At 40.1% G+C, this 21,579-nt stretch overlaps 1 protein-coding gene across 3 annotated transcripts in view; it reads right to left on the bottom strand.

Moving 5' to 3' along the window:
* Nucleotides 1-21,579, bottom strand: part of NFATC3 (nuclear factor of activated T cells 3) — a 63,782-nt gene that overhangs the window by 12,134 nt on the left and 30,069 nt on the right. For 2 of the 3 annotated variants that reach the window (XM_054640574.2, XM_054640575.2), the window contains exons 4-9: nucleotides 14,482-14,681; nucleotides 13,642-13,814; nucleotides 12,746-12,886; nucleotides 11,455-11,510; nucleotides 10,698-10,824; nucleotides 7,865-8,911 (exon numbers count right to left, since the gene is read on the bottom strand). In XM_054640574.2, coding sequence (XP_054496549.1) covers nucleotides 7,865-8,911; nucleotides 10,698-10,824; nucleotides 11,455-11,510; nucleotides 12,746-12,886; nucleotides 13,642-13,814; nucleotides 14,482-14,681 — 1,744 coding nt within the window. The remainder of the gene's footprint in view (nucleotides 1-7,864; nucleotides 8,912-10,697; nucleotides 10,825-11,454; nucleotides 11,511-12,745; nucleotides 12,887-13,641; nucleotides 13,815-14,481; nucleotides 14,682-21,579) is intronic. The other variant, XM_054640576.2, reaches the window with a different exon arrangement.

Below are 21,579 nucleotides of genomic sequence, written 5' to 3'. Positions count from 1 at the left end.
CAATGTCAAATAGGGTGTTCATTATTTTAACCAACAAGTCTGTGTTTATTCAGTTGTGATCAGTGGCCAGGCAGAGCTTACAACAGGGTTGGATTTGTTTTTTTCCCTGCCCAAGACAGGGTTGCAAATTTAGTCAACTAGGCTTTAACACAATTAAGAAAATGACTCTGGACCCTGGCTAATTTGTGCCTTCTGGATAGAGGCACACACTTGTTTTGCCAGCATGGTATCTAAGCCCTGCTTAGGGATGACTCCTGGGAGAACAAAGGAATCTACTCTTACTTCCTCCTGAAATTCAAGCAGCTCAAATTACCTCTTTGGGTGACTTCTTATGCTTAATTGTTCAAAGTGTAAAGTTACACATGTTTAAATGGGAAGTGGAAAGCATTATCTGGGTTTCAATGAAAATGTCCGCTGCTATTGGGAAGGAAAGGAGTAAATTAAGGATAAATTCTTGTCCAATAATAGGAGATAAGAAAAGATCATTTTCCCCCATCAATTACAGCAGAAACAGCAAGAAAGTGATATTTAAATAAAGATCTAATGAATCCAGGGAGATGGGCAGGAAACTGCCTCGTGAGGAAACAAATTAACTGTACCAACAACCCTCTTCAGAAAGGTGAAGCTTTCAAAAGAGCAGACAACAAACACTGCCAAAAAGCCTCCAGAGAGAACAGTGGAGTTCATTAGCTTATAAAGCAACAGCCTCTGCACCATTAGGACAGCACAGCTTATACAGTAAGGATTATATGTCACTCTGGCAGGAAAATATGTTTCTGAGCAATTTTTCTAATTAGTTTCATACTTAGCAAGATCCTGAGGTTCCTGCGTGCACTACCAAAGCTGCTGACAGTGGTGAGTGTTTGCTTTTATCAATCCCTGACAAATTGTGCCATGCACAACACACATCATGTGCAGCCAGCACCTTCTGGAACAGAGCATGCACTGCCCTCGGGCACACACTGCTTCTTGTTTGGGAAACGTGGGACATAAAACAACAGCCTTTTCAACTCTGATATAGCATAAAGATTTTGTTCTAACACACACATTAGGCAGAACTTGAGGTACCAGAAAAAAAACCATTAAAAATACCTTTATACTTTGTAATAACCTAAACATTTGAGAAAGCTTTCTGTACCCAAAGAATATAAAGCCAAAATAAAACCTAAGAAGTTGAAACAAAAATCAAGAAAAATGACACCTGGTAGATCTGTTTAACTGATCAGAAATTCATACTTTTCTGAATGAACTCATTGTCCTGACTCAGTCTTTAAGTAAAGAAAGTTTAAGAAAGGCTTTAAACCCTCAATTATGAGCACTCGGTTTGGGTCAAAGCAGGAAGTCAACTTTAAATTGGAGTTCTGTTACGGGTACAGGCAGACCAAAGAGCTCCTGGAGTCATTCCATTTGGTTTTCAGGATCTCCTCCTACAGGAGTCAATTGACTTCCTGTTTTTGTAGCACTATCTGATTAAAAGTTTGGCCTGTGTGTCCTTTACTACTGCTGAACTGGAGCAGGATGTAGGGCTGTGGGACATAACCTAGAAGATGTACTGGTTTTAGAAGAGTAAATCTCCCAAAATATTCTAGAATGCATGACTGTCTACAGTGCTGCTTCAGTGAGTAGCAGAGTGGAGTTTTTTAATGTGCTTTGCAAGAAGAAGTTTGATACAAACTGTGTGTTTTAGAGGACAGGTGAGTGAGCTGCTCTCGTGACCGAGGTAACAAGGATCAGCAAACCACAAGGAAAACTATGGACAGAGTACAGCACACATTTCCTGGGACATACACCTTCTTCTGTCAGCCTCAGACAGAACTCTACCAGCTGAATTTATGTGAACAACCTCTTCAACTGTGTCACATTGCTTAGTGCATATATTTAGCCTGGTTTTGACTCCACATGACCAGCGAGTGTCAACTTTCCCTAACAAAAAAGAAGAAGCTGCCAGGCTCTAATTAACCCTCAGTTGTCTGTGCTGGAGCAGCCAGCTGATTGTGCTGCTCTGAGACCAAACCTGTCAGGCCAGGGCTGCTGGGGCAAACTACCACAGACAGGGGGGTTGCCTTGCAGGTCACCATTCCAAGCCAGAGGCCAGGCTTGCTTTCAGTAATTTCAGGTACTATTTTTTTTCCCAATTAACAGTATGGAAGGTTGGAGTATAGTTTTCCCATGCACATTATGTACAGAAAAATGAAATGTGCCTGCAGAATCACAGCACCAGTTCTGCAATCATCTGCTACAGTAACCAATACCCTGCTCATGGCTTGGCTATGCTGTCACACTCTGCATTTCTCTATCCTGGTGAAACCAACTCACTGCAGTCATGTTTACCTCTTCTCTCACACAAGAAGAGAGCTGAGTCTGACACAGAATCCAGCACAAGCCTTGGCTCTAGAGCACACATGGGCTGTGCAGTGGAAAGTGGTGCTGAAGGGTCTGTGTGGATTTTTTCCAGGGTCACAAGGTGCACTGAGCTCCTTCCAGTGCTGCTGTGATTGCCAGCAGCCACACCTTGGTGCAGAAGTGCCACCTGCACTGATGGAAGAAGTCTCTAACCTCCTCTAATTCTGCAAGGGGAATCTTTTTGAAGTGGGGAGTCAGTTGAGTTTACTTTGCATTATGTTCTGTGGCTCTCCCAGGGAGAGCTGGCCACAGACACCTCAGGATTTAGCTGACACTTTTACACATTAGAAATCTGTAACTGGTCTGCTTGGGATGCCCCACTGACAGATTGTATGGACACAGTGAGTGAATCCCTTAGAAGATATGGTCAAAGCACCCTTTAACTGCTGACAACCCCTGATGCAAAACATTTCACCTTTGCTCACTGCTCCACCCTTCAGCTTTTAGACTACTGCTCGGTCTGGATCTTCATTCTGTTCATAACACACACTTCTCAAAGTAGATTTCCATTCTCTTTCAATACATTTCAGGTTCTGCCTTGTCACCTCAACATCTCACTGCAGGATTGTTTTTTACTGCTGCCTCATGCTGCTTGACAATACAGATTTAATAATCAGAATGCTAAGAAAGGAGGAGTTTGAACACAACTTTACTGAACAGTCTATACTGGTAGAGTTTTCAGAATGCCTTTAATGCAGGATTGCTCTGACAGTTCCAGGCCCAGGGTAGGTCAGAGTCCTTGGCCTTGCTGGGCCCACTGCAAGGTGCAACATTTCACTGTGTACTCAGGAGACAATAAAAACACCTTGGATTTGAGATGTACATCTGAAGTTTGAGCTGCTCTCCTCCACACTACACCAGACTCCAGCATTCAGGACTTTCTGTGCTTCTGCAGACCTCCAGTGGCAGGATGTTGCTTTAATTAACACTGATCTGTTAATGAGTAAGTTTTAAATATAGACAGAAATACAAAGTATAGTCCTTCTCCAATACTTTCTTATTACTCACCACTTTGATTCTCCAGAAATTAAGCTGAAGCTACAGTTAAAAAGCTGCCTGCAAAGATGTACAAGTCTCCTAGCCAAGATCAGAATAATCTGAGCTTCTCAGCAAGAGAATTTATAAGCTAGAGAGTTATCACAGAACTATTAAAATGAATGAATGCTAACAGCTTAGAGTTCTACATGGAATGTGTCTGACAAAGCAGCCTTATTGCTTTATATACACAAAGTGCTTAGGGGATTTCTGGTTATGATTTATAGTAAATGCACATACTGGATTTTCTAATCTCCAGCTTTATGTAATGGAGATGCAATGAGTAACAAAATATAAGAGGATTAGTAGAAGGTCATCCTGATTTGCTGAATCTAGCCAAACAATACCTTAAAAATGGTTAAATACAGGTGTACATGTTAGAAATCTCATCACTGTAGAAAGCCATGAAATCCAAGGTAAACTCCCTCCTAAACTGCAAATCACAAAAGATGAAATTTGAGATCGAAGTATTGGACCAGCTTTAAACCTAAAACCTGACAGTGGGAATAGGTAAACCACTACATTAGGAGCACTGTTTAAAAACAGAGGGGGTAGATTAATTAAGCCTCATCATATAACCAGACTAAGTCTAACTTTGAGTAGCTTTTCTTTCAAGTGGGGAAGAAACGTTATTAGATGGGTGTGCAGCAGTAGGGATGATGGATATGGGAAAGGGCAGAAATGACCAGCTGCCTGCTTCCTGTCACTTCAGCTGCCTTGTTTGTATCTGTTTGCAGCCCTAAGACTCCACTGGCTGGCCAGGGAAACTTTACCCTGAGGTTTGGTCAGAGGGCTGACTTGCTGAGAGATGCTAAGGGAAAAAAGGTCCAACACACTGAGAGACAGAAAAGGTAGAGGGGACAAATAAAAGTGCATGAAGCTGCTTTACTTAGCTCCAGCCCAAAAGTTTCTGAGCTTGTGCAGCCTGACAACTGCAAAACCTAAGCAGAAAAGAGAACTTTTCAGAATACCTTTGAAGTAGCAGCATACAATACTACTCTGAAATTGTATTATGTTTCAAATATTTTTTATAATGTAATTTGAATTTTGTATCTATGTGACTTCATGCATTTTGATCCCTTGTTTCAAGTGAATTAGGTGTTCCCTGTAGGATGCAAGGATAGGAAGAGGGGAAACAAAACAAAAAAGCAAATTCAAGGTGAAGATTAGAAAAGTCTAAGGATATCAACAAAGTCCTCCTGGAAAACAAGACAATGAAGAGTCACACAAAGTTCAGTATGGGGGGGGAGAAAGGAAAGAAGCAGGAAGGAAAGGAAGGAAAGGAAAATCCTTTGTCAGACACATGGGCAGGATCTGTCCTTCCATTGTGTAACCTGTGTTCAACCACAGAGTGAACAGAGCAGGGAAAGGGCAAAGGAATACAGCAGCATTTCAAAAGGTTCTCCATCTGGTCACTGGCAAACACCTTGGACTCTGCAGGGGAGCTGCAAATGTCTTACACTTTCCAGGAGATGCTGGACCAAGACTAATCCAGATGCTCTTGACTTGAGCACTGATGGATGAAGCAGCTTTGTAGTTCTGTATCATGCAGTGACTGGGAAGGGGTTTGGGTGTTTTTAAGAAAACACCTGAATGTTGGTTGAAGAGGCAGTAAAAGTAATTTCTAGGGGTCTTACTTAAATGAATGTATGTAACTAATATGCACACAGTCACATCTGGAGGTGGGGTGGGGATTTCTCAGTTTTGTGGGTTTTTTAATTGGGATTTTAAGAATTTTAAATCCAATTCTGTCAAGATACACAGTAATTCTGTGATTTATTTTATCATGGGGTAGCACTTCCATACTACACTGAAATTTTGTAAAATATTTCTTGAAATATTTTATTTTCTTGGCAAAGAAGTAGATACTATTTTAATTTTGAAACAGTATACATTACTTAAAAGAAAGAAGATCATTTATGCTCTCAGAGTTTTTTGTTTATTTTAAGAATACTGATTTAAATATTTAAGGCCGGTAAGCCAGACATGATTTATAGAATTTTCAACTGCCTTTGCCTTAGTGTTTTGAGAGGTTTATTTGCCTTAACTGGTAACCTTCAAAAACCTATTTTCCAACTAAGTAGAGCTTTCAGGTTTGATGTATTAGTTGGGAGAACATATTGTATCAACACTCATTTTATGTATGTAATTATGTTTGGATTTTTTTCTTTAATTGTTATAACATTATTGTAGAATAGCCTATTTGCTATTTGTGCTTGGCACTATTTGTACAGAAACTAAAATTCAATTATACAAGAAAAAGAAATTTTAGAATTGTTTTTTAAACCAGAGTAATATGTCAGATAAATTATTGAAAAAAGTGTTCTTGTCTAAACATGGGAGTTTTTTTCCCTTAAAGCTGATTAAGCAGAGGAAGTATTCACTCACATTGAGAGAACTGAGCAGCTTTGCTTCTTGTCCCTGTGCCCTTCCAGACTCTGGGAACAGCAGGTTTCATGCTCAACATCTGATTTGTATTTGCAGACTGGAAATGCAAACAAGCCCCAAACCCAACCCCAGGAAATCATCGCACGGCAGCACCGTGGAAGGGAAAGGAACTGCTCACAAAGCCAGGGCTGCTGCCAAGGGCAAGTTCAGCACTTAAATCCATGCTCACTTTTCCATACATGAAGTATGTTTAATCAGCAGTCATCAGAACTTTAATTTTCTACAACAATCATTTAAAAAAAGAAGTTAATTAAGCTGTGGCCATTTGACTCCCATGTTCATTGTACTCTGAACCATCAGCAAGTGGCCACGCTTCCAGTGGGGCTCCAACATCTTCTCCTGTGATCCCATGGCTTTGTCAGCACAGAACAAGGCAGTACTTTCAGTGCTAAGCAAAGGAAATAGTATCAAAAAGCAACAAATATTTGTGACATAGAGAAAAAAACTTTTTTACTGTGCATCCATTTTAATTTCTGAACAATAATAAACAAACTGCCAAGATGTTCATAAGTGGTAAACGCTTCTGCTTACTTTGTGAACAGTCTAACTACAGTTATTCAGTTATATTTGACTTGTTTCTCCTTTTTTTTGTGGATGTAGAGAGAAGAAGGATGAGAAAAAGGTAGGTTCTAACCTGACACTTCTTGAAACATTAGATTTCCCTCTTGTTCCTCTATACAGAAGTACAAAATGCTATTTTTTTGCTGCATGCTGTTTCATAAAGCCTTGCTTTTCTCCCCTCAGTAAGTCCTTGACAGAATCAGTCTCTTCCTTCCTTTCTAAATAAACTTAAGTTGATTGATAAACAGTGTTTCTAAAAAGAGAGCTTTGTTTAATTAAGGTGGCTATTGAACTGAAAGCTCAACTAGACTGGCTTCTCTCGTTTTCTTCCTACTATGCCATGTCTTTAAAGGCATTTCTTACTAAATTTTATTACTACTGTCTGGAGGTAACAATAGCAAAGCTCAATTTATGCAGGGAGTTGGGACTGACACAGATACTTAACAGATGGCCTACACTTAAGTCTTTATTCTACTGCTGATGCAATTAAGTAATTACCAGGGATGATTAAAAAAACCCTAAACCACAACATTTATTACTACTTTAGAGAAGAGACACTGGCATGATTCCCTTCATCAAAACCAAACACATTTTACACAACTTTTAAGGCCAGGCCTTCTGTTCTTCCAGACTTTATTAGCATGACATATTCTTTAAGTTGCTTTGCATCTACACCTCAAATAGTCTGATGCTTAGGATCTGATATTTTTCTTTTTTCACTTCGTTGGAAAATAACTATTTAATTAATAACTAAATTTTTTAAATTGTCCAAATATTTACAATACAGTCCTTTATAGTCTGGCCTTTAGCCTTATAATGTCCTTGTTCTGTTTATGTTAAACAAGTGAACTTCTCAAAAAGGTAGTCAGAGTGGAGAAAGCAAACAGCCACTGTGAGCAGAGGTGCTGAATGATGACAGTATCTACAGAATGTCTGTGAGGAGACCAAGACGGTGCCAAAATGCATGTGATAGATTATCAAAACACCAGCCTGCCCTTCAAAACTGGGACAGCTCCAAGAAACAAGACTCCAAACTCCATCTATGCAACTTAGATATCGTATTATGAGTCTTACTGAAACATATCAGTGACACAATCAGAAAAGACTTCAAATGACTTTCTTGACTACAAGGTGTCAATGTGTAAGAGTTGATCCTCAAGCCTTGTTTTATGGCAAAACCAAAATCTGTGAGCAAATCAGACTAAAATGCTCAAATTGTATAAACTACAAATTAGCAGCCGACAGAATTAGTTTTAGATGAGTTGTTGCTTTGGGCACAAAAATATGACTCCATGACTGATGATATAACTTTCCTTCCGTGAAGAGCAGTGTGTTCTAAACAAAAAAACCCTCCCACACCCACTTGGTAGTTTAATGCCCATTATAACCCCAGTATTGCAATATTATATCCACTTACCATCATCTAGTGTGATGTCTTGTAGTCCTATGGTTTGAAAATTCAATTCCCGGTCTTCAGGCTCTGGTTTGATGTGCACAGCTGCCCCCTCGGGCGCAAAGGGAGCTGAGTCACAGCCGGGGTGGGGCCCCAGGGGTGACACCGTGCCCAGGGCCCCCAGCGCGGGGCTGGCGGCCTGCGGCGAGTGCTGCCCCGAGCGGCTCCCGGGCGGCGGCGACGGGGCGGGTCCTGAGCTCGGAGATTGGTAAGGCAGAGGCTGGAGCTGGGGGGAAGAGGGGCCGGACAGCGGCGAGTGGCCCAGCGGGTGGGAAGCTGTCGGGGACGGGGAAGAAGCGGCCGCTGGGTTCGGAGAGTGGAACGGGACCTGCTGCAGCTGCGGAGAGGCCTGGCCGAGGGAGCGGCTCATGGCGGAGGGGATGGAGCCCTGCCCCGCGCCCGGGCAGTGGAATCCCATGGACGGCAGCTGAGCAGGTGACTGTCCCGAATGAGCTGCGTTTGCCAGGGGGTGCCCTGCTGGACTTGATGCTGACACAGGACCTGGGTTTGAAGAATGGAACTGCACCGGTGGTAGAGCTTGGCAGCTGAGATTTATCAAATGAGGTACAGCCGCGTCCTGCGGAAATGAAATCGCATCAAATCCTGGGCCGGAGGCAGAGTTCATGGGAAGCCCAGGCTGTCCATTGTACACATCACTAGGCTGCATAGGCTGGTAAGAAGGCCTCACAGGAGGTGCTGACGTTACCTGAAAAGACTGAACCACGGCAGGAGGCAAAACGTGACACTCTTCACTTGGACTGAGGTTTCTGCCCTGCATATGTGGCAGGTGTGGCACTGCCGAGGTCACCATGGCCGTGTAGGGCGGCTGCATGGGACACACGAGGCTCCTGGGTGACGTGGACAGCAGATTGTCATGGGGGTGCCCTTGCTCTGGGGAAGGCAGCTGGGCTCGCATGGAGTGCAGGCCCTGGACGCCGCCCGCGTGCGGCAGGGCCAAGGATGGAACAGCAGACAAATCCACCTCGTCTCTGTGCTCTTGCTTCATTATAACTGGAAAAAGTAAAAGAGTTTTACAATTCCAGCCCATCTGTACCCTGTGACAAGTACACACTGACTGCTGTTTAACAACCACAATAGCACTGTTAGTGTCATTGCTTCCCTTCTGCTCTGCTTTCACCTTCTTTGTTTCTATACCTGCTACATCAACCCTGCAAAGCCAGAACAACTCTCCCAGCAGGTATTCAAGGGCAAGCATCTCCCCTTCCACCCCATCTTCCTATGCAATGGATGATTATAAAGACATTTGCAACCCAGCCAGAGAAAGTCCAGTTCATCTAAAGGACGTTCTTGTCACCAGAGGGGGGGAGCTGCTGCTGGGCTCCACCGAAAATGGGCAGATGTGAGCTCAGTATCATACACTAGGAAATGGTGAAGGCAATTTTTAGCAGGCTTCAGGCCTTCCTTAGCCTCTGATCACAAGGGCAGCTGAGCTTTGGCAACACACACCCTAGCTTGAGTAGTGCACTATGTTTTATTTGCAGTAGCTCTTTAAGCTCATTCCCCAATTTCAGTGATGGCAGCAACTGTTCTTATAAGAGCTACAAACTGACACACTTTCAGTTACAGGTTTATTTTTTTTAAACTGCTGGTAGGCTCACAACAAGATACTGATCTTAAGTACTAGTAGAAAAATACTAACACTTAAATGCTCATTTACTACTTTATAAAATACAGTTAACTAAATATTACAGTCAAATGAACTGTAATACATATAGAGTGTTTTAAGTGCTTGTGTAATAACAGCTGCAGTTACAATGCAGCTTGCTTCATAAGTAATAACTGTCATTATTTCGTTCTACCATTTAAATAATTTAAATAGAGATATTTCAAACAAAAATATAGATGTGTAACTATCTTAGGAGCTGATATTCTTGAAAAACAGTTGACAAATACCACAGAAATCTGATAACACAGTTAATGTGTACTTGGCATACCAGACACCTCGGTAACACTGCCTAAATTTAAAAAGTAGGTAATTTTAGAGCACAACAAGTGAGCACAGCTTATTTTAAATTGTGTTAACTAATGGAAGTTGGCTTTGTCAGCATTTACAGAAGTTTTAAGAAGTTTATATTAATATCTGTATCTTTAAAGACTCATTCAGATTAAAGACTTCAAGTGCTCCAAGCAGCACCCAAGGGTCCCCAGCATCACTGGCACCTTGGGAATTCTGGCTGCTCCAAATGGGCACACAGCTGAAATAAAGCAGGGGGCAGGGCAGGAGCAGGCACTGCATATCTGCTGCAAGCTCTTCCTCACACCAAGTGGGAAGGAACAGGCTGTTTACTATCTCTGCAGTTAATATGTCCTGGTTTTACTTCTGGCTAAGTTACAAGCTGATCTGTCTCAGTAAACTGCAAGGTATCTAGAGTGGGGGAAACACTAATTTGACCTTCCTTGTATCTAAATCTATGTGGGTTTTTTTGACATTTGAGAGTAGAAAAAAATGCACAAATTTCTTCTTCTATGATCTCACTATCCATTGTGTCATCACGATGGTTATTTCAAGAGCACCTTCATCATCATTCTCAAAGAAAAGTAGAATGCAAAAATTATTGTGTAGAAAGTGCAATGAAGAAATAACTAGCTGTAGTCAGAGTGCTGGAGCTTATTACTCTGTATTTCAGCCTTTTAATTAGACAAGCTTTAGTAACTGTTTTACCAACAGCTCAAAGCTAATCCTATGTTCCTGTAAAAGGAATGAGACTGTCTGGAGTATGTTTATCCACTTTAAAAAACAAAATAAAATGTCACTTTTGTATTTTTCATTTGATACCTGGTGTGTAAGTAAAGCGTTGAGATTGGCTTTTTTTCCTCTTGCCATTGCAGAGATAGAACTGCACCTGAACTGCAGCTGTGATGGCTTTGTTATGGTATGGAGGAACTTCAAGTATGATGTTTGCCTATGGGAAAGTTGAAATAAATAAGTTTTACACATTAAAAGCAAATGAAACTTAATTACAGAAAAACTGAAACACTTATGGTAAAACTAAAGCACCCTAAGTTTTTTAAATTGGCAAACTTCATGCACATTACATAGTAAAACAGTAGTACAGGCAAACTTTTATTTGGAGAATTTTATTTTCTTTTAAACACAAGTGCTCTGAAGATAATGCTTTAATTAAATAGACATATCATATAAAGGATGCTTTGCTTATCTGCCAGAGCACAAGAAAACCTTCTAGCAGTTAAAAAGCTGCATTTTGGATCATTAGGCTTTTAAAAAAATTTTAATGCACTGGAAGTAATTTGTCACGTTAGCAAAATTATCTTAAGTTTCCGCTTTTTAATTTTCAAGTTCTTTTTTCATTGCTTTCACAACAAGCATGCTATTTCCAGTTCCTTCAAAGCATCCTCTTAATGGCTACTTTATAGTCTTAAGACAATTTAGAAGTCTCCAATTGTCTGTCTGAATTAGTCAGCGATCTACTTATTTTAATAAATGAAGTCTAAATTTCAGAAAAACAATGAAAATATCAATTTACACATTAAAAAAAAATAAGCTTTCTAAAGTAAGAAAAATTGTTTCTCACCCCTTGACACTTTTCCCTAATTATTTTTCCTTCTACCTCCCACTGAGGTCGTCCATCTGTTGAGAAAAAATTACAAATAATTCAAACAAAAAGCATTTTCTCAACAGTTTAATAATTCATCTTAAAAGTATTTAAATTCTTAATATAAAACAGGATTTCTTTTCAGTCACAAAGAGACTGTTAAACTGACAGACACACATTGTAAACAGAGTAGAGAGATGCTTTAGGAGTCCCAGCAGTACAGCCAGGGCAGTAGCTGCTGTGCAGGACTGTGCACTGCAGCCCAGAGTGCAGGTGCTGCACGGGCAGCTCAGCTGCAGCTCAGCTCTGAGCACTGGCAGGGTACAGAAGGGCTCTCCCCCCGTGTTCTGAAGCCTTCCTGAAGGGTGCTTAAACTGCTGCTGCTGCCACTTGTGCTTGTTCAAACAAACTGCTGATGTCTTGGAGGCTGAGTCAGCAGCTGAGATAACCCAGCCCTCCCTGCCCTGCCCGGGGTCACGGTGCCCGGGGCTCCCCGCCCTGAACCCACAGACCCCACGGCTGGCACGGTGCCTGTGCCAGAGGGGCAATCACCTGGGCAGGCTCCCTGTGCCCTGACCTGGCATCACCCACACCCTGCACCCTGCACCCGGCTCCCTCTGCCACTGGGTGCTGTGACAGCAGCAGCTCTGCCTCTAACAAAGGTGTTCAGCTTGTGTGGCAGAACACATGATTACATTACATTTTGTATTTGCTAATAAAAACAACACCATTCTAATTTATTCATATACAGAAATAATAAGATGTAGAAGAATTGGACTCGGTTTGTAAATTTTTGTTTTTAATAATTTCTTTTGCTACTGTTTTCCTGAAAGTTCAAATCAGACACTTAAGCCACCAAAATGATAATTTAAACTGTTCAGATTTTATGTTTTATTGTTTGCTAGCTAGCATTTATTTCATTAGCTAGGGAGTCAGTTCCTATGCATTGATTAAATCAGATGTAACATGGCACCAGTGCCAAATACTACATTTCAATTAGATCCCATTTTCACTTTTTCATTTTTTTATAAGAAGGAGAAAATACATGGTATGATCTGTTAACAGCATCTTTCAAATACACACATTCCAAGTTAGTTACCCTCTGACTTCCTGAATCAGAAGGACTCCTCCATTAATAACTGTCAACCAGCACACAGATCAGTGCCCAAATGAACTTTCCAAATACTACTCTAAAAACATCCTTATTTCTTAAAATCAAGCTCGGATATTGAGCTTGGTTTGAAAAAAATCCCAGCAAGACAGTATTTACCTTGTCCTTTTTCAAAAAATATAATTTTGGATTCTGGAAGAAAATTGGATCCTGTCACCACCATTTCATGGCCTCCATTTACTGAGCAGCTGTTGATGCTGTACTTCTCAATCTGAGGAAGTTCTTGTGCAGATCGCTGAGCTTTAGAAATATTAAGGGAATAATTATTATTCACAATTTTAATCATAATGACATTTATTTTATGAATCTAACTTGAAGAATCAGGGATGAAACTAAAATGACCATCTGTTTACATACACAAAATATATTTGTCTATGATTTATCTTTGATTTTAAAATTATTTTGAAATTACATCATTACAGAAAAGAAACACCAAGAAGACATGAATGCCAACAGTCTCTACAGCAAATTCAATTTTTAGTTTAGGAGTCCTGGATTAAAAATTACTTTAGTAGTTTCTACACAAAATAAATTCTAGGGGAAATTCAGATTAAGGTCATGCCTTGATTCCTTAGTGTGAGTATTTAACAAATCAACTCTCTAGAAGTTCAGCTGTTCACTAGATATTTATTACTGTATAGGGAAAGTCATGCTACAGACTCTTGTCAATGAAATAGTATCAGCTCTAGAATGAATATTTTCACTGAGATGTATCAGCTGCCTCTGCTCATACACAGGCACTACTGAATCTGCTGTATGACTGCACTGAGGCTAAAGCCCAAACCCTTGTTTTTCCTCTGAACCTCCAAGCTGTCACTTGGCAAGTACCATCTTTAAGTAAAGATACATTAACATTTGGTAACTGAGTGCTTTACACACAATGCTTTTTACACAATTGCTATACATAATTCTGGCAATAAATATTGTCAGTGACACTACTCCTGACACATGCAGAAACCATGAGTATGAAAGATGTACAGTTAGAGCAATCTTACAGCATTCAACAGGTATGGAAGCAGTCTGCAGAGATAAGACTTTTCCACTGGGCTGTGGGATGTGAACACGGAACACGAGGCGCACTCGGGTGTTCTTCCTTCCAATATCTGTCTCTCCTTTCCGCAGCTCTATGTCTGAATTGCGCAGCTTCAAAATACCAGCGCAATCGATACTGGAGATGGGAGAGGATGGACACATGGATCACAAGAGAAATGGAAGAAAATAAATCAAACTACTGCCAAAGTTCACTCTGTAAGCCTTTCTTTTGTTAAAGAATGAAGCTGTTCTATTTTCTCCCACATGATGGTATTTTAAGGGTTATTTTAAATGTCTGTGATTGAAAGAATGCTTAAGTGTGGAAACAGCAGCAAGTACTGGTGAAACGTTTTGTCTTGTAAATGTCCAGCTGCTGCTTTTTTGAACCTTTAAAAGATTATTTGTTATTGCACATTGTTTAACCTCCAAAGTGAGTTATTTAACATAGTAAATGTCATTTACAAGGAGCAAGAGACCAATATTTAGTTCTAGTTTAGAAAGGACTAGAGAACGACAAAGTGTACCCATCAAATCCCAGCTGCTGTTCCACACAGTGATCAATTATTCATATGAGACACACAACCTCAGTCATATAACACATTTGTACAACAGCTTCCCTGCCTCTCTACTCCTTTACTTCTAATTGTTCTCACACTGGCTTGCTTTAAGAGATTTGTCTTCATCATGACCCAGATTTGTAGAAAATACACTGATTTTACAGGACTTTTCTTTCACCTTTGCACAAATGAAGAAAATAAAAACTACACCTAGCAACCAAATGGCTGACTCATGCTGTGAAGTACCTGGCTGACATATTATTTTCAGGAAGAAGTGGAATTTCCAACACTTTGGTGCTGGCAATGATGATCTCCTGGCTGGCAGTGGCCACGGTCTTGCCGGTGATGCGGTGCACCTGGTAGAAGGCGTGGGGCCGCAGGTAGCGATCGTCGGCCGTGCCAATGAACATCTGCAGGTTCACCGGCTTCTCGCTGTAGCCCAGCAGCTGAGGGAGGCACAGGGAATAGAACAGGTCAGGTGACTCCCACTGCACTGTGGGTGCACACTGCAAACACACTACCAGAGTTAAGAGTTAGTAGTGTTTCACGACTACTTCAGAAAACTGAGTACTGGTATCTGTCACCAAACACAAGGACTGGCAACAATTACTGGAATGAATGAATGAATGAATGTCAAAATACCATTATTATTTTTGAATCTCTCAAAGACAATTTTTCTATCTACAGAATTTCTACATCAAAGCTATGCTATGCTATAGGTCTGTTTCTGGTAATGTTTTTAATTACCAATTACCAATTTTACTAAGATGCACCTAGATTCTAGAAATACTAGAAACTTTTAGCTTTTCTACTATGAAATGGAACAGCAACTTTTATTAAACTTAAGAAGTTTTGTGAATGAAAATGTATCAAATTAGGACAAGAAGATTCAATTAATATCTAGACAATCAAGTGTGGTTTATTTTTGGCAAAGAAAATACTTCAAACCCCCAAATTCTGCAAATGTTAATTTACACATCTTCCCATTTCTCAAATACACATCTAACTACCAATGCAGTCAGTTATCATAAAACCACCTGTTGCTTGAGCTAACTGCAGCAATTCTGGTGCAACACTGAAACAGCAGAAAAAAATTATGAACTCAAACTAGAAAAAAAAGCCCATTTTATGATAGTACGTGGGTAATTTGTTAAGGAAACAAATGTAAACAACAGTAACACCAGTTTCCTTTAACCCCTGTTATTATAAATCTGAAGCCTACAAAATATTTCTTACAAATCTTTTCCTTCACCTTGCTGCAACTGGCAGATTGATGCTGGCTGTAAGTTATATAATTGCTAAACTGCACTGGAGCAGATTTACGTTTCATTGACTTTGACATCAACTTATGTTCAAATGGGAGGGAGGGACAGACAGTCATTCTTTAAACGTGGTTTTGCCATGTCAATATTTTTGTCTCTAGGGAGAGTTATTTGGTCACACAACAATATTATCCAAGCTCTTTACACAAGTAACACTTAAAAACCAAACAAAACATGTCAATTTAACCTACTTAGAAGAGTAATTTAAGCCAGTAGTCAGCGGCACACAAGCCCAAAGCACACCCACACCCAGCAGTCAGAAGCCCCACTGCTGGTGCAGCACTCCTGGCAGGGAGTTTTATGGACCAAATGAAAGCCTGGTTTCTATATTCAAGGTACAGCTTGGTGTCTATATTCAAGTGGCAGCACCTACCAGGTCTGTCACTTTTATTAGAGCTTTCTCAGTCAAGAATAGAAATTTAGGTTTACACAGAAGTCTGGAAAGACTTTGTTTTGTCAAATATATTATCCCTGGAGTTCTCAGGGAAAAAGAGCTAAATCCAGTTAAAAAACACCAAACCAAACCAAACTATCCCTTCAGCCACTGAATGGAGACAGTCTAGATTGTCAGAATTGCTTCCCATGTAAGTAAATGGTTACAGTAAAGAACCTCCTGTGACAGTCAGTGTACTGACAGGTTTCTCTCCCTTCACTGTCAGAAGTCAACTATAAACTACAGGAACATCAGGACCACAAGGAACTTTCCTCTTGCCATCACAGTGGAGCATAGGGACTGTTACACCAATTGAATGCATAAGTTGCATAAGTTCCTTTTTATGCTTGATGCAGGACTCCAGTGTCTTTCCAAAAGTGTCTTTTTTGTTAAATACCAAATGAATAATTGGTTTTTTTAAAATTGGTCTGAATTATTTTAGGAGTTTAAAGAAAATTAGGACACATATTAGTTGAGCATTACAGCAGCCATCTTGTCACAAGTTCTCAACACTGTGACTCCACCATCCATTTTCCTCAGAGTTAAAATTAAATCTTAACACAATGGAATACAGCCTAAATGTGACGTTAGTTAAATGTGTTCACTCTAATACTGGGAATTATAAAAATTACAAGCCAGATCTATTCAAAAATTTGACTGACTTCCAAATGCGGTCACTGTGACAAAGCTAATTTCCAATTAAGGCTAATCTTCCCCATGCTGAACAATGGACATGTACACAGCAGTTCTAGAGATACTGGTGATACCAGAGATAAGGAAGGGTGGGGGATACTTGTAACACTAAGCTGGTCTCTCTACAGTGCATGAAGACCATCTTCTGCAGAGGACAGGAGCTCAGTTTAGGGAAGTAAAACATCCCCCATGCCAGCAGTCACACTGGTATTGCCCAGGAGACTCTATGGCCATATGCTCTGGCAAGGTAGCAGAGACTTAAAAATATATACTTGGTATTGCAGACAATTTATTGCTTTTATTCAAGGTCAAGTAAAAAGATAAACACCCCGTCCCCCCACGAAGTAAAGGAATAAATATCACCAATGTACGCAATACCTGTGGCAATAAAGTAAGCCAGGAAGTGGGAAAGAAAGAATAACCCCCATGTACTCCAGCACAGAGTGTAATTCAGGGCCTGACTGCACCAATGGAGCATCATTAAAGGAAACATCCCAGCCTCAAGCAGGCAGTGGACAAGCTGCAGTGTCCCTGTGCTCCCAAAAGCCAGTAAGCTCAGCAGGCTGTGCATGCTAAGGAGACAGCCTGATGTGCTGGTGAAACTCAGGCAGCTGGAGGGATTGTGGATAGAAAAACCCCAACTTTTATTATACAAATCTATGCTTTAGAATGAACATTTCCCCCTTAAATCTTGTGTAATAAGCAAGCTGGCTGCTCCAGGCTGACTTGCCATTATTGATGCAAAACCTACCTTGTGAATAATGAAGGAGAATTACTACCCCAAATCAACTTCAAATCGGGAAAAATTATTTATTTAGGCATTTAAAATGCATTCCTTTTAAATACAGTTTTGCTCTCATTCAAAAAAAAATCAATTGTTCTTAATTTCATTGACAGCAGGGTGATGCCTTCTTACCACCTTGTCTGCTTCATGCACAATTCTGTATGTTGAACAGCCCAAACATTTAAATCAGTAAAAATCCCCAACCTGCTAATTGTTTTTCAATGAAAATAAGTACTTAATTAACTTGGGAGAAAAAATACTATATTTTGTTCAAATACACAATGAAGCCATGAACCTTCAGTTCACCTAAGTAAAGAATATACACAAATAAGAGCACAGTGTGTTTTTACAGACCATAGGTATTTAAATAAACAGCATTTTACAACCTACTGGCAAGTGCTGCAGAATCAGCACCATGAAGAAGCATTATGGTAAGGCACTACAGTATCAGTGTGCTCAAGATTCAGTCATGGGTCACTTACAGAGGAGCAGTAACCTGAACTACTGGTTGAGCCCTAGGAAGGCTTTCAGGTACACTTTCCAGCACTTATTCCATTAATGTGCAGTATTAGAGCTGCTCACTACAAACAAAAAGTTGCCAATTTTACTTTAAAAAAAGATATAGCACTTTCCCAGGAGCAGCAAACAGTGTGCTGCAGACAAGCAGTAAGTTACTGCACTGTGTCACTAGTGACCTCTAGAAACCCTCCCCTGTAACAGAATCCTGATCCACCACCCACTGCTCTGCCGAGGAAACTCAGCCAAGTTGTTTTTGTGTTTCTATATCGTTTCCATAGCAAAGGTCAGTGCCTGCGTAAGTTAAACTAAAGCTGGAAGGCTAAAGACTGAAGGTCACCACAGGATAAGCCACAAGGGCTTCTGGCCAAAGCAGCTCCAGAGTATTACTACACTGCACACAGGAAACCCCTGCATGGCACTGCGACTCCAGAGCTTCTACCGAGCAACTACAAAGGCAGGCACTTCAGGAGAGAGTTTTGGATCATCAAGAAGCTTTGTATTTTATGAACAAAAACATTCCTATGTACTCAATGTACACATGGAAAATCCTTTAAAAATGTGTCACGCTAGAGACTGTATGGATTCATTTGATCACTGAAGACAGCACTATTTAAACCTGGAATTTTCTGGCAGTGGTGAGAACCTTTCCTTGCTGAGAAAAACAAAGAGGTCACCTTATTTTAGAGGCATCAACCTGGAAAAAATAAATTAGCATTTTTCCAGATTTCATGTGGACTATATTTGGACCATAGCAGGCTCACATATCATTGGTTCCATGCTCTGATCTAAAGAAAACAGCAACTTGGAAAGCTAGTAAGAAGACTCTTTTTAGTCTCTAATACTTAAAATTTTTACCTCCTCATTCCACCTTTTTTTTAAATGAAGATGATTCTGTCCATGTTTTCTATTTATTGTTGCAGGCCAAGTCTTACCAATCTCTATTCAAGTGTAAAAGTGTCATTTCTTAAGACATACAACAAAGCTTGGGAAAAATATCCAGGAGGAAATAGACACCTCACAGTAACCAGGTACTTACAGACATCACTAGTATACTTGGAAATAGTCTGGGTTTTGGAACCAAAGTATCCAAACCCCAAATTCCTACTTGTGTCAATGAATAATGTCAGCATTCCATACACCTACACTTTCAGTCTTAGAACTTAAGAGAAAACATGGAACTGGATGTGTGTGCATGGGGTGGTGGTGGTAGGGGAAAGGTAATTTCATCAGTTAGGTTTTATGCTCAGCTATCAAGTATACTATGATACCAACAACATTCTGATGGTGTCAAAACCTATTTGATTGTATTTTTAAAGCATTTTTCCTGCAAAACTTTCCAGCATTTATTAGGAAATTGCCATGCTTAATCAAACTTTCATTGGGGTTTAATACTCATGTTTTATGTGCTTTTTTTTGCTTGCAAATTGCAGATGAAGATTTCAGTGCTCCTTTGCCTTTGCACAATTAATTCACTGCTTAGGGCATTACTGGATTGGTGAAGTAGGCTGATTAGAAAGAAAGCTTTTACATACAAATAGGCCTCCCTAAAAATAGGGCACAGTCTTGAAATACAATGCAAGTTTGACATAATCAAGTCCCTAAAGTTCACAATCCCTCTTCACCAAATGCACCAGTATCTATACAGAAATCCTCAGCTCAAATGTGAAGAACAGGAAGGAAACTCATCTGTGTAAAGACCCACAAGCAGTTACTGAGCATTTACTCCAGATGGAGATTTCCAAGGCTCTTCAACACCTTGATGTGAACAGCAGCTTGTAAATAGTTATTTCCCCCTTGACAGACTCACAGCAGCTGGATGCATTTCAGTGACTTCTGTATTCCTTAGAACACCCCCAGAGTGACAAGGTAAGGAGGACAAGAGAAGAATGCAGGCCCCACTGTAGAGGGTGAAAACAAAGAGCAGTTCTCATGAATCAGTTACTTCTTCCTTTTACTTTGGAAGACTGAGCAAAATATGGTACAGTTCACTATGAAACCTAAACAATCCTAAAGGAAAAGAACCTTTACTGCTTAAATTTCAGTCCCCTTCAAAAGTAAAATACAATTTCTTTAAAAAAGAAATTAAAGAAAAAACTGAACCATCTAAATGTTTGATCCTCTGAGAAAAGGGAGACATGACCCACAAGCCTGGAATCTTTTGGACAGTGGTATCAGAGAGGCACCAGTGCATGGCTTTGATCAATGGAACTTTTTTTCTGCAGACATTTCTCCACAAGACTTTCCCTTTTGAGTGGTGTGCAGCAGCTGTCCTAAAGAACTGTGAGGATTGCTGGGTTTAAAAGCTGAAGGGCTATCTGCCAAGCTGAGCAGCACATCTATCAGCCATGACTTGGGATGACAAGGAAGGGATGACAAGGATTCAAGGGCATGAAGATGAACATAATTTAAAACAAAAGACACCATGACTAATGCCAGTGATACAATTTATTCTGAATTTATCAACAGCTGCATTTGGAAAAACTTGAAGCAAACCATGGATGTGAAATGAAGAAAGCAGAGTTCAGGGAAGCTACTGAAAGTCAAAATTACCTCAGTCATCCCTTGCAGCCTTGCAGAGGTGCAGTGAGTGCTGACCTATAATCTCCAATGGCCTGCTTAAAAGAGACTGCAGAAAGTGATGGAAGGAAACTCCATTCAGATCTAGCATGCAATATCCCAACTGCTGGCTCACAAAGTCTTAACAGCACACTGCATTCGTTTTATAATTTCATTCTGATGCTGCAGAGGTTATAATGTTACAAGAAGTTAAATGTCTGATTTTAAAGTTCAATACATTAAACCAAAACATCTATTTCAATCCCTTCCTGACGTGCAGCACTATTTTCTGTTGCTTGATTATTTGGTGCACCTTTCCATCAACAGAAAAGGAAAAGCAAACACATCAGAAAAGTCATCCTTTGTGTTTTGTTAAATAAACTTATTGAGCAGACTGACTTCAAGACTTCAAAATAGTACAGACCTTTGCAATTGTGAAAAAAATAGTGACAGATAAAAGGAACAAACTTGAATAAACTATTAGGTAGGGGCACAAGTCCAATTAAAAACATTTTAAAGGTCGTCACAAAACCAAACAGATCCTGCAAAGGACTAAAGCAAAAAGAGTAATCACAAATATCAGTTCATTGTTGGTCATGGTACCAAGTGTTTACACATGTACAAAACATTCTGCAAGGTTTAAAAACTTGGGTTTCTATTTCTGAAATCTCACACTTTTACACACTCACTGCTTGCAGACAGGATTGGAAGTGTTTTAAATACTGACTTCAGGCATTTTTTGAGGTGTTTTAGTCCTGTCCCATTTTACATTACACAAATAAGGATATAATCTAATAGCTGAAATAGTATTAGGCTAACAGAATGCAGAATTGCCAGTCCCATGTAATCTGCCATCAAACCATCCATCTGCACTTGGCTCTACCACACTCTTGAAAAAACAATGGTGCTATTGCTGCAATACTAACTCCAAATACTAATTAGGCTATGGAGAATTTTTGGACAAGCATTGCTGGGATAGGAAGAGGTTATTCCCACATAACCTGTCAAAAAAAGAAAAATTTAGTAAACCAATGATA

The sequence above is a fragment of the Agelaius phoeniceus genome, chromosome 12, assembly GCF_051311805.1.
Source record: "Agelaius phoeniceus isolate bAgePho1 chromosome 12, bAgePho1.hap1, whole genome shotgun sequence".
NCBI lineage: Eukaryota > Metazoa > Chordata > Aves > Passeriformes > Icteridae > Agelaius > Agelaius phoeniceus.
The sequence above is the reverse complement of the archived record's forward strand: the minus strand, read 5'-3'. Positions and strand labels throughout refer to the sequence as shown.